Genomic DNA, 14429 nt, shown 5'->3' with positions numbered 1-14429 from the left:
TGTTGTGTTAGAATGTTGTGTTGCTGTGTTAGAATGTTGTGTTGCTGTGTAAGAATGTTGTTGGGTTGTTAGAATGTTGTGTTGCTGTGTTAGAATGGTGTGTTAGAATGTTGTGTTGCTGTGTTAGAATGTTGTTGGGTTGTTAGAATGTTGTTGGGTTGTTAGAATGTTGTGTTGCTGTGTTAGAATGTTGTTGGGTTGTTAGAATGTTGTGTTGCTGTGTTAGAATGTTGTTGGGTTGTTAGAATGTTGTGTTGCTGTGTTAGAATGGTGTGTTAGAATGTTGTGTTGCTGTGTTAGAATGTTGTTGGGTTGTTAGAATGTTGTGTTGCCGTGTTAGAATGGTGTGTTAGAATGTTGTGTTGCTGTGTTAGAATGTTGTTGGGTTGTTAGAATGTTGTGTTGCCGTGTTAGAATGGTGTGTTAGAATGTTGTGTTGCTGTGTTAGAATGTTGTGTTATGTTGTTACAATGTTGTGTTGTTGTGTAGACCCACAGGGAGTTGGTGCGTCTGTCGGAGGGCGTCGGGTTCAGAGTTCACATACTAGACAAGGCCTCCATGGCAGCCAGGAAATACGTTCCCAGCTCTCACAAGAAATCCGGTACAAAGACAATATTCAAATGATCTGTAAAATGCGCTGGGACCTGTTTACTAATGAGACCGAGACCAGCACAACAGCCCTCACTCATTTTCTATTTTTTTTGTCCCTACCCGCTCTCTCTCCCCTCTCTGTCTAGATATTCTGATCAGTACCCCCAATAGACTGGTGTTCCTCCTGAAGCAGGATGCTATAGACCTCAGCAGGTCAGTTCCCTCTGTGTGTGTTGGCTCTATGTTGGTTGAGGGCTATTGTAACAGGTTTTGTTTGTCAATACTGTGTGTGTTAAACACATCCACACATATTATTAACTATACCCGTGGAGATCAGAAGTCAAAACATTTGACCAACTGGGCTCACAAGGTCAAACGCTATTTCTAAGTTGTTTAGGGTTAGGGTTAGGAGCTAAGGTTAGAATTAGGGTTAGGTTTTGTGGTTAGGGGAAATAGGATTTTGAATGGGACACCCCATAAGGTTAGTTTGGGCTGGGCGATATGACCCAAATATATCACGGTGTTTTAAAAAAAAAAAAAGTCCTTAATGTGCTTTGAGTAATGACCCCCAGGGTGGCAACATACATTCTAGGTGATTTCAATGAGTCCTTCTCCTTTCTGTTTATACTGTTCAATTCAACCAAAAACATTTACATACATTTCTGTGTTTCCTGCACTGGGGATCATTTCCACACTGCCATAAGACTGGCCACAAATACTAGGCCTTATTTATAACCAAATGTTGCAATTGATTTAGAGCAAAAACACTGTGGTGAACTGTTGGAATCATGGCAATAGAAGGATTATTCTAATTCTATAGTTAGAATATAAATAATAGTGGGCACTTTGAATACGGTGTTGTTTGACATGACAACGAATGAAAATGCCAGGGAGGAGTTATTGTGACAGGGTAGGAACCAAAATGTTGGTCAGTGTTTCCTAGGGGACCCTATAATCTTTGGCTCCATTAAATGTTTCTTCATGTAGCCAACATATTTATGCTGTAACTATTCCTCTTTGATTTAGAAGATACCCTTTTTTCCCGAAAACTTGCTAAGAACTTTGCAGATGTAAGAAACAAACCAATAGTGTAATTATGGAACGCTACTAGATTTATATTAAGAAGCTAAATGGAAACAACATTGTCGCATGTGCTACATAGAACCCCACAGTGGTGGTGTCATAATACCCATAAAACCTAGTGGTCAAACAGGGAAATGGTTCCATTGTTTTTCCACCATTCATTTTGTATTTATTTTAGAAACACTTAAATTAAGGGCTGTGTTTCGTGTAGTCTTAACATATTGTCAATTTAAAACTTGCACAAGTTTTCACAGAATTGTACATTTTTTAAGAAATGTAGCCAATTTGATTCATTACTACATATAGCTAACATTAGATAGTTAATCCAGACATTCTTACCTTTGCCTCGATTCGGCTAGATCATGGTGGCATTTGTAGTTCTTTATATTAGCCACATTAGCAGCTAATTGCAGTTTCATTTTTGGCGAGTAAATACAGCCGACTATATTGATAAGTCTCCTTGTAAACCTACGAGAAACATATCCCTTATTTTAAGTGTATCTAAAATGAAAAATGATTTGTGAAAAAACAATGGAACCGTTTCCCTGTTTGACCAGTAGGCTTTATGGGGATTATGACTCATACTGTGATACTCGATTGACCATGCAGACTGAACACAAGTGTCTCTGGGCAAGTAACATCAAAATGCACTCCTTGAGTGACAGGGGGGCGGGGCTAGGTCTGTGTGGAAAGTGGCTTAGAGAGACGACCCAAGTCGACTATAAAAACGGACGTTACACACAGCGTATCACATTTAACAAACCAAACGTTCAAATATCGTTATAGAAGGTCAAGTAAAAACCCAAACCGGTCCCTGCATCAATATCTGTGTATAGTAAAATACGGTATACCGCCCAGCCCTAAGGTTAGTTATACAAGACTGTGTTATTTCTGTGTTGTTGGGTCTGATATGTTGGTTGAGGGCTGTCGTAGCAGGGTTTGTTTGTTAATACTGTGTGTGTGTGCTCAGTGTGGAATGGTTGGTGGTGGATGAGAGCGATAAGCTGTTTGAGGATGGTCGTAGTGGCTTCAGAGAGCAGCTAGCAGCAGTGTTCCAGGCGTGTTCCTCTCCGCGGGTCAGACGAGCGCTCTACAGTGCTACCTGTGCTTCAGACGTGGAACAGTGGTGTCGCCTCAACCTCGACAACCTGGTCTCTGTCAACATTGGACACAGGTACTCCACCACCCACAGTCCCCTGTTCTACAATACTACACTACCCACAGTCCCCTGTTCTACAATACTACACTACCCACAGTCCCCTGTTCTACAATACTACACTACCCACAGTCCCCTGTTCTACAATACTACACTACCCACAGTCCCCTGTTCTACAATACTACACTACCCACAGTCCCCTGTTCTACAATACTACACTACCCACAGTCCCCTGTTCTACAATACTACACTACCCACAGTCCCCTGTTCTACAATACAACACTACCCACAGTCCCCTGTTCTACTATACAACACTACCCACAGTCCCCTGTTCTACAATACAACACTACCCACAGTCCCCTGTTCTACAATACAACACTACCCACAGTCCCCTGTTCTACAATACTACACTACCCACGGTCCCCTGTTCTACAATACTACACTACCCACGGTCCCCTGTTCTACAATACTCCACTACCCACAGTCCCCTGTTCTACAATACTACACTACCCACAGTCCCCTGTTCTACAATACTACACTACCCACAGTCCCCTGTTCTACTATACTACACTACCCACAGTCCCCTGTTCTACTACACTACCCACGGCCCCCTGTTCTACACTACCCACGGTCCCCTGTTCTACAATACTACACTACCCACGGTCCCCTGTTCTACAATACTACACTACCCACGGTCCCCTGTTCTACAATACTACACTACCCACGGTCCCCTGTTCTACAACACTACACTACACTACCCACAGTCCCCTGTTCTACAATACAACACTACCCACAGTCCCCTGTTCTACAATACTACACTACCCACGGTCCCCTGTTCTACAATACTACACTACCCACGGTCCCCTGTTCTACAATACTCCACTACCCACGGTCCCCTGTTCTACAATACTCCACTACCCACGGTCCCCTGTTCTACAATACTCCACTACCCACGGTCCCCTGTTCTACAATACTACACTCCCCTGTTCTACCCACGGTCCCCTGTTCTACAATACTACACTACCCACGGTCCCCTGTTCTACAATACTACACTACCCACGGTCCCCTGTTCTACAATACTACACTACCCACGGTCCCCTGTTCTACAATACTACACTACCCACGGTCCCCTGTTCTACAATACTACCCCACGGTCCCCTGTTCTACAATACTACACTACCCACGGTCCCCTGTTCTACTATACAACACTACCCACGGTCCCCTGTTCTACAATACAACACTACCCACGGTCCCCTGTTCTACAATACTACACTACCCACGGTCCCCTGTTCTACAATACTACACTACCCACGGTCCCCTGTTCTACTATACTACACTACCCACGGTCCCCTGTTCTACTACTACACTACCCACGGTCCCCTGTTCTACTATACTACACTACCCACGGTCCCCTGTTCTACTATACTACACTACCCACGGTCCCCTGTTCTACACTACACTACCCACAGTCCCCTGTTCTACTATACTACACTACCCACGGTCCCCTGTTCTACTATACTACACTACCCACGGTCCCCTGTTCTACTACACTACCCACGGTCCCCTGTTCTACAACACTACCCACAGTCCCCTGTTCTACTATACTACACTACCCACAGTCCCCTGTTCTACTATACTACACTACCCGTAACTGCCCTCTCTTTGCAGAGCCGTGGTTGAGTGGTAACACTGCACATGAACAAAGCTCCCCACCGTATACCGGGGTTCAACCCCTTCTAACTGTATCTCCTGTCTGTAATCTCGTTCAGAACCATCTAATAAGAGTTTCAAAACGATTGTGTGTGTTCTCAGGAACTCTGCAGTAGAGACAGTAGAACAGGAGCTGCTGTTTGTTGGAACAGAGAACGGGAAGTTACTGGCCGTGAGGGACATCATCAAGAAGGTACCTTTCCAAATAAATCTAATCAAATGTTATTAGTCGAATACAACAGGTGTAGTAGACCTCACAGTGAAATGCTGAATACAACAGGTGTAGTAGACCTCACAGTGAAATGCTGAATACAACAGGTGTAGTAGACCTTACAGTGAAATGCTGAATACAACAGGTGTATGTAGACCTCACAGTGAAATGCTGAATACAACAGGTGTAGTAGACCTCACAGTGAAATGCTGAATACAACAGGTGTAGTAGACCTTACAGTGAAATGCTGAATACAACAGGTGTAGTAGACCTTACAGTGAAATGCTGAATACAACAGGTGTAGTAGACCTTACAGTGAAATGCTGAATACAACAGGTGTAGTAGACCTTACAGTGAAATGCTGAATACAACAGGTGTAGTAGACCTTACAGTGAAATGCTGAATACAACAGGTGTAGTAGACCTTACAGTGAAATGCTGAATACAACAGGTGTAGTAGACCTTACAGTGAAATGCTGAATACAACAGGTGTTGTAGACCTTACAGTGAAATGCTGAATACAACAGGTGTAGTAGACCTTACAGTGAAATGCTGAATACAACAGGTGTAGTAGACCTTACAGTGAAATGCTGAATACAACAGGTGTAGTAGACCTTACAGTGAAATGCTGAATACAACAGGTGTAGTAGACCTTACAGTGAAATGCTGAATACAACAGGTGTAGTAGACCTTACAGTGAAATGCTGAATACAACAGGTGTAGTAGACCTCACAGTGAAATGCTGAATACAACAGGTGTAGTAGACCTTACAGTGAAATGCTGAATATCAACAGGTGTAGTAGACCTTACAGTGAAATGCTGAATACAACAGGTGTAGTAGACCTCAGTGAAATGCTGAATACAACAGGTGTAGTAGACCTCATGAAATGCTGAATACAACAGGTGTAGTAGACCTTACAGTGAAATGCTGAATACAACAGGTGTAGTAGACCTTACAGTGAAATGCTGAATACAACAGGTGTAGTAGACCTTACAGTGAAATGCTGAATACAACAGGTGTAGTAGACCTTACAGTGAAATGCTGAATACAACAGGTGTAGTAGACCTCACAGTGAAATGCTGAATACAACAGGTGTAGTAGACCTTACAGTGAAATGCTGAATACAACAGGTGTAGTAGACCTTACAGTGAAATGCTGAATACAACAGGTGTAGTAGACCTCACAGTGAAATGCTGAATACAACAGGTGTAGTAGACCTTACAGTGAAATGCTGAATACAACAGGTGTAGTAGACCTTACAGTGAAATGCTGAATACAACAGGTGTAGTAGACCTTACAGTGAAATGCTGAATACAACAGGTGTAGTAGACCTTACAGTGAAATGCTGAATACAACAGGTGTAGTAGACCTTACAGTGAAATGATGAATACAACAGGTGTAGTAGACCTTACAGTGAAATGATGAATACAACAGGTGTAGTAGACCTTACAGTGAAATGATGAATACAACAGGTGTAGTAGACCTTACAGTGAAATGCTTAATACAACAGGTGTAGTAGACCTCACAGTGAAATGCTGAATACAACAGGTGTAGTAGACCTCACAGTGAAATGCTGAATACAACAGGTGTAGTAGACCTCACAGTGAAATGCTGAATACAACAGGTGTAGTAGACCTTAGTGAAATGCTGAATACAACAGGTGTAGTAGACCTTACAGTGAAATGCTGAATACAACAGGTGTAGTAGACCTTACAGTGAAATGCTGAATACAACAGGTGTAGTAGACCTTAGTGAAATGCTGAATACAACAGGTGTAGTAGACCTTACAGTGAAATACTGAATACAACAGGTGTAGTAGACCTTACAGTGAAATGCTGAAAACAACAGGTGTAGTAGACCTTACAGTGAAATGCTGAATACAACAGGTGTAGTAGACCTTACAGTGAAATGCTGAATACAACAGGTGTAGTAGACCTCACAGTGAAATGCTGAATACAACAGGTGTAGTAGACCTTACAGTGAAATGCTGAATACAACAGGTGTAGTAGACCTTACAGTGAAATGCTTACTTACAAGCTCTTAACCAACAATGCAGTTTAAAAAAAAACTAAAACAAATAAAATTAACAAGTAATTAAAGAGCAGCAGTAAAATAACAATAGCGAGACTATATACAGGGGGGGGTACCGGTACAGAGTCAATGTGCGGGGGCACCGGTTAGTTGAGGTAATGTGTACATGTAGGGAGAGTTATTAAAGTGACTATTCATACAGCAGAGTAGCAGCGGTGTAAAGGGGGGGGCATTGTCAATAGTCTGGGTAGCCATTTGATTAGATGTTCGGGAGTCTTATGGTTTGGTGTAGAGGCTGTTTAGAAGCCTCTTGGACCTAGACTTGGTGCTCCGGTACCGCTTGCCGTGTGGTAGCAGAGAGAACAGTCTATGACTAAGGTGGTTGGGGTCTTTGACAATTTGTAGGGCCTTCCTCTGACACCACCTGGTGTAGAGGTCCTGGATGGCAGGCAGCTTAGCCCCAGTGATGTACTGGGCCGTACGCACTACCATCTGTAGTGCCTTGCAGTCGGAGGCTGAGCAGTTGCCATACCAGGCAGTGATGCAACCAGTTAGGATGCTCTCGATGGTGCAGCTGTAGAACTTTTTGAGGATCTGAGGACCCATGCCACATCTTTTCAGATTCCTGAGGTTTTGTCATGCCTTCTTCACAACTGTCTTGGTGTGTTTGGACCCTTCTAGTTTGTTGTTTATGTGGACGCCAAGGAACTTGAAGCTCTCAACCTGCTCTACTGCAGCCTCGTCTATGAGAATGGGCGCGTGCTCGGTCCTCTTTTTCCTGTAGTCCACAATCATCTCCTTTGTCTTGCGCACGTTGAGGATAGAGGTTGTCGTGCACCGCATGGCCAGGTCTCTGACCTCCGTCCTATAGGAAGTCTCGACGTTGTCGGTGATCAGTCCTACCACTGTTGTCATCGGCAAACTTAATGATCGTGTTGGAGTCGTGCCTGGCCATGCAGTCATGAGTGAACAGGGAGTACAGGAGGGGAACGAGCACGCACCCCTGAGGGGCCCCTGTGTTGAGGATCAGCGTGACGGATGCGTTGTTACCTACCCTTACTACCTGGGGGTGGCCCGTAAAGAAGTCCAGGATCCAGTTGCAGAGGGAGGTGTTTAGTTCTAGGGTCCTTAGCTTATTGATGAGCTTTGAGGGTACTATGGTGTTGAACGCTGAGCTGTATTCAATGAACAGCATTCTCATATAGGTGTTCCTTTTGCCCAGGTGGGAAAGGGCAGTGTGGAGTGCAATAGAGATTGCATCATCTGTGGATCTGTTGGGGTGGTATGCAAATTGGAGTGGGTCTAGGGTTTCTGAGATAATGGTGTTGATGTGAGCCATGACCAGCCTTTCAATGCACTTCATGGCTACAGACATGACCGCTATGGGTCAGTAGTCATTTAGATTTTTTTGGAATCATGTCTGTGAGTATAACATAACTTATTTAGCAGGTGAAACCCCGAGGACAAACCATTCAGATCTTTTTTAATTTAAAAAAAAAAGTTGTTCTTTTCAATACGTTTTCATGGGGAATCCAGAATTCTAATAGACTTTCTTGCAGTTCCTACCGCTTCCACTGGATGTCACCAGTTTGTAGAAATTGGTTGAGGTTTTTCCTTTGTGTAATGAAGAAGTACCATAGCTCAGAACGAGAGTCACTTCATGTGTACCTTTTTGATAGAGGCGCTTAACCAGAAAAGTAGCGTAAAACGCTACTTTGGTAGCTTTGGTAAAACGGATTTAAGTTTCCCTGCATTAAAGTGAGAGTTTTCTTGTATTGGTAGTTCAGCACCAGAAGGGGTAGTGATATGGAGGGCTAACCGATGCAGGGGATGTATTGGTCGTTCTGCACCAGAAGGGGTAGTGATATGGAGGACTAACTGATGCAGGGGATGTATTGGTAGTTCAGCACCAGAAGGGGTAGTGATATGGAGGACTAACCGATGCAGGGGATGTATTGGTCGTTCAGCACCAGAAGGGGTAGTGATATGGAGGACTAACCGATGCAGGGGATGTATTGGTAGTTCAGCACCAGAAGGGGTAGTGATATGGAGGACTAACTGATGCAGGGGATGTATTGGTAGTTCAGCACCAGAAGGGGTAGTGATATGGAGGACTAACTGATGCAGGGGATGTATTGGTAGTTCAGCACCAGAAGGGGTAGTGATATGGAGGACTAACTGATGCAGGGGATGTATTGGTAGTTCAGCACCAGAAGGGGTAGTGATATGGAGGACTAACTGATGCAGGGGATGTATTGGTAGTTCAGCACCAGAAGGGGTAGTGATATGGAGGACTAACTGATGTACTGGTAGTTCAGCACCAGAAGGGGTAGTGATATGGAGGACTAACTGGTGCAGGGGATGTATTGGTCGTTCAGCACCAGAAGGGGTAGTGATATGGAGGACTAACCGATGCAGGGGATGTATTGGTCGTTCAGCACCAGAAGGGGTAGTGATATGGAGGACTAACCGATGCAGGGGATGTATTGGTCGTTCAGCACCAGAAGGGGTAGGGATATGGAGGACTAACCGATGCAGGGGATGTATTGGTCGTTCAGCACCAGAAGGGGTGGTGATATGGAGGACTAACCGATGCAGGGGATGTATTGGTCGTTCAGCACCAGAAGGGGTAGTGATATGGAGGACTAACCGATGCAGGGGATGTATTGGTCGTTCAGCACCAGAAGGGGTAGTGATATGGAGGACTAACTGATGTATTGGTCGCTCAGCACCAGAAGGGGTAGTGAAATGGAGGACTAACTGATGCAGGGGATGTATTGGTAGTTCAGCACCAGAAGGGGTAGTGATATGGAGGACTAACTGATGCAGGGGATGTATTGGTAGTTCAGCACCAGAAGGGGTAGTGATATGGAGGACTAACTGATGCAGGGGATGTATTGGTAGTTCAGCACCAGAAGGGGTAGTGATATGGAGGACTAACTGATGTACTGGTAGTTCAGCACCAGAAGGGGTAGTGATATGGAGGACTAACTGGTGCAGGGGATGTATTGGTCGTTCAGCACCAGAAGGGGTAGTGATATGGAGGACTAACCGATGCAGGGGATGTATTGGTCGTTCAGCACCAGAAGGGGTAGTGATATGGAGGACTAACTGGTGCAGGGGATGTATTGGTCGTTCAGCACCAGAAGGGGTAGTGATATGGAGGACTAACCGATGCAGGGGATGTATTGGTCGTTCAGCACCAGAAGGGGTAGTGATATGGAGGACTAACTGGTGCAGGGGATGTATTGGTCGTTCAGCACCAGAAGGGGTAGTGATATGGAGGACTAACTGGTGCAGGGGATGTATTGGTCGTTCAGCACCAGAAGGGGTAGTGATATGGAGGACTAACCGATGCAGGGGATGTATTGGTCGTTCAGCACCAGAAGGGGTAGTGATATGGAGGACTAACTGATGTACTGGTAGTTCAGCACCAGAAGGGGTAGTGATATGGAGGACTAACTGATGCAGGGGATGTATTGGTCGTTCAGCACCAGATGGGGTAGTGATATGGAGGACTAACTGATGCAGGGGATGTATTGGTAGTTCAGCACCAGAAGGGGTAGTGATATGGAGGACTAACTGATGTACTGGTAGTTCAGCACCAGAAGGGGTAGTGATATGGAGGACTAACTGGTGCAGGGGATGTATTGGTCGTTCAGCACCAGAAGGGGTAGTGATATGGAGGACTAACCGATGCAGGGGATGTATTGGTCGTTCAGCACCAGAAGGGGTAGTGATATGGAGGACTAACCGATGCAGGGGATGTATTGGTCGTTCAGTACCAGATGGGGTAGTGATATGGAGGACTAACTGATGCAGGGGATGTATTGGTAGTTCAGCACCAGAAGGGGTAGTGATATGGAGGACTAACTGATGTACTGGTAGTTCAGCACCAGAAGGGGTAGTGATATGGAGGACTAACTGGTGCAGGGGATGTATTGGTCGTTCAGCACCAGAAGGGGTAGTGATATGGAGGACTAACCGATGCAGGGGATGTATTGGTCGTTCAGCACCAGAAGGGGTAGTGATATGGAGGACGAACCGATGCAGGGGATGTAATTGTAGTTCAGCACCAGAAGGGGTAGTGAAATAGAGGACTAACCGATGCAGGGGATGTATTGGTCGTTCAGCACCAGAAGGGGTAGTGATATGGAGGACTAACCGATGCAGGGGATGTATTGATCGTTCAGCACCAGAAGGGGTAGTGATATGGAGGACTAACCGAATCAGGGGATGTATTGGTCGTTCAGCACCAGAAGGGGTAGTGATATGTAGGACTAACTGATGTATTGGTCGCTCAGCACCAGAAGGGGTAGTGAAATGGAGGACTAACTGATGCAGGGGATGTATCGGTAGGGAAGTCGTAGTTCAACACCAGAAGGGGTTTAGTCTCTGTTCGACTGTGTATCCAGTATCGGCTGCCATATTTTGTAGAATATAGGAGCTAAAACTTTCCATATGCATTACATTTCGTAAATGTCATAACCAGGTTTAAATGGTAGGTACAGTTTCCAATTTCCAAAATTGTATTGGAGTGTGTTTAAACAGCCAAGGTTGGTGATATACTGCCATCTGCAATTATTACATTTGGATCAGGAGTATAGAGGGGTTGGTTGTTTTGCAAGAACACTGACACGTGGACAACTATGTGGCAAAACAGGCTTGGTTGGTTTAGACGAGGAGTTTTCAACCAGGGGTCTGTGAAAATGCACTGAACAGATCCCAGACATTTTACAGATCCACAAAAGGCTTTCTCTCAACCGTTGTGCACCAATGTGTTTACATCCCTGTTACTGAGCATTTCTCCTTTTCCAAGATGATCCATCCACCTGACAGGTGTGGCATATCAAGAAAGGGATTAAACAGCATGGTCATTACACAGGTGGACCTTGTGCTGGGGACAATAAAAGACCACTCTAAAATGTGCAGTTTTGTCATACACCTCAATGCCAATGTGGTAATCAGGTACAGATGGTTAGAGTTCTAGATCCAGACCCTCTGGGGTATTCAGGTACAGGTGGTTAGAGTTCTGGATCCAGACCCTCTGGGGTATTCAGGTACAGGTGGTTAGAGTTCTGGATCCGGACCCTCTGGGGTATTCAGGTACAGGTGGTTAGAGTTCTGGATCCGGACCCTCTGGGGTATTCAGGTACAGATGGTTAGAGTTCTGGATCCGGACCCTCTGGGGTATTCAGGTACAGGTGGTTAGAGTTCTGGATCCGGACCCTCTGGGGTATTCAGGTACAGATGGTTAGAGTTCTGGATCCGGACCCTCTGGGGTATTCAGGTACAGGTGGTTAGAGTTCTGGATCCGGACCCTCTGGGGTATTCAGGTACAGATGGTTAGAGTTCTGGATCCGGACCCTCTGGGGTATTCAGGTACAGGTGGTTAGAGTTCTGGATCCGGACCCTCTGGGGTATTCAGGTACAGGTGGTTAGAGTTCTGGATCCGGACCCTCTGGGGTATTCAGGTACAGGTGGTTAGAGTTCTGGATCCGGACCCTCTGGGGTATTCAGGTACAGGTGGTTAGAGTTCTGGATCCGGACCCTCTGGGGTATTCAGGTACAGGTGGTTAGAGTTCTGGATCCGGACCCTCTGGGGTATTCAGGTACAGGTGGTTAGAGTTCTGGATCCGGACCCTCTGGGGTATTCAGGTACAGGTGGTTAGAGTTCTGGATCCGGACCCTCTGGGGTATTCAGGTACAGGTGGTTAGAGTTCTGGATCCGGACCCTCTGGGGTATTCAGGTACAGGTGGTTAGAGTTCTGGATCCGGACCCTCTGGGGTATTCAGGTACAGGTGGTTAGAGTTCTGGATCCGGACCCTCTGGGGTATTCAGGTACAGGTGGTTAGAGTTCTGGATCCGGACCCTCTGGGGTATTCAGGTACAGGTGGTTAGAGTTCTGGATCCGGACCCTCTGGGGTATTCAGGTACAGGTGGTTAGAGTTCTGGATCCGGACCCTCTGGGGTATTCAGGTACAGGTGGTTAGAGGTCTGGATCCGGACCCTCTGGGGTATTCAGGTGGATCTGTGAAGACTCTCGTCCCTGTGAAAGAGAAGGTTGAGGACCCCTGGCTTAGACAACATGTAAACAATATATCCTCTCCAGATGTTCATTGAAAACATAAATACATTTGCACAATGATCTCTTGTTATCTCTCAAATACATCGTTACAGTTGTTGATTAGCTAGCGGATTTGAGCCATATTGGCGTAGACATGACATCAGTCAACACAAGACATGGTTTCAAGAACAAGATACAACAAGCTTAAACGAGCCACCTACGATTCCTCACAAGGTAGTTTTCTTGTTATTGTTGCTATCTGACCGCTCAGAATCATAACAACCCACATCTTCCGGTCACGTCGATGTGCGTGCGTCACGGAAGATAAACCATCTAATTCATTGGCTGATCCCTCCTCATGACCTGGATGGATTCATGTGATCATTCCTTCTTAACCCATAGGATGTTCCACCCTGCCGACTTCCTGTACTTCAAAATGGTTTAGGAAGTCCCACCCTGTTGACTTCCTGTACTTCAAAATGGTTTAGGAAGTCCCACCCTGCTGACTTCCTGTACTTCAAAATGGTTTAGGAAGTCCCACCCTGCTGACTTCCTGTACTTCAAAATGGTTTAGGAAGTCCCACCCTGCTGACTTCCTGTACTTCAAAATGGTTTAGGAAGTCCCACCCTGCTGACTTCCTGTACTTCAAAATGGTTTAAGAAGTCCCACCCTGTTGACTTCCTGTACTTCAAAGTGTTTTTAGCCCTCTGGCCCTGTCTGTTAAAACATAGAGAGTCCTCTTTCTAACTCTGGTAATTACCCAGCACCCCCTGCACATTGACTCAGTACTGGTACCATGTTATTACCCAGCACCCCCTGCACATCGACTCAGTACTGGTACCCTGTGTATATAGCCTGGTACCATGTGTATATAGCCTGGTACCATGTGTATATAGCCTGGTACCATGTGTGTGTATATAGCCTGGTACCGTGTGTGTGTGTGTGTGTGTGTGTGTGTGTGTGTGTATATAGCCTGGTACCGTGTGTGTGTGTGTGTGTGTGTGTGTGTGTGTGTGTGTGTGTATATAGCCTGGTACCATGTGTATATAGCCTGGTACCATGTGTGTGTATATAGCCTGGTACCGTGTGTGTGTATATAGCCTGGTACCGTGTGTGTGTGTGTGTGTGTGTGTGTGTGTATATAGCCTGGTACCATGTGTGTGTGTGTGTGTGTGTGTGTGTGTGTGTATATAGCCTGGTACCGTGTGTGTGTGTGTATATAGCCTGGTACCGTGTGTGTGTGTATATAGCCTGGTACCATGTGTGTGTGTGTGTATATAGCCTGGTACTGTGTGTGTGTGTGTATATAGCCTGGTACTGTGTGTGTGTGTATATAGCCTGGTACCGTGTGTGTGTGTGTGTGTATATAGCCTGGTACCGTGTGTGTGTATATAGCCTGGTACCGTGTGTGTGTGTGTGTGTGTGTGTGTGTGTGTGTGTGTGTGTGTGTGTAGCCTGGTACCGTGTGTGTGTGTGTATATAGCCTGGTACCATGTGTGTGTGTGTGTGTGTGTATAGCCTGGTACCATGTGTGTGTGTATATAGCCTGGTACCGTGTGTGTGTGTATAGCCTGGTAC

General features: G+C 45.6%; 1 protein-coding gene across 1 annotated transcript in view; it reads left to right on the top strand.

Annotated features, from left to right (window-relative positions):
* The window catches only part of ddx52 (DEAD (Asp-Glu-Ala-Asp) box polypeptide 52), a 37441-nt gene that overhangs the window by 11074 nt on the left and 11938 nt on the right, over window positions 1-14429 (top strand). The window contains exons 6-9 of the mRNA XM_042311385.1: window positions 490-601; window positions 738-804; window positions 2645-2848; window positions 4643-4733. Of these exons, the coding sequence (XP_042167319.1) occupies window positions 490-601; window positions 738-804; window positions 2645-2848; window positions 4643-4733 (474 nt within the window). The remainder of the gene's footprint in view (window positions 1-489; window positions 602-737; window positions 805-2644; window positions 2849-4642; window positions 4734-14429) is intronic.

The sequence above is a fragment of the Oncorhynchus tshawytscha genome, linkage group LG33 (genome assembly GCF_018296145.1).
Source record: "Oncorhynchus tshawytscha isolate Ot180627B linkage group LG33, Otsh_v2.0, whole genome shotgun sequence".
NCBI classification, from domain to species: Eukaryota; Metazoa; Chordata; class Actinopteri; order Salmoniformes; family Salmonidae; genus Oncorhynchus; species Oncorhynchus tshawytscha.
This window is presented reverse-complemented; position numbering and strand designations above follow the sequence as displayed.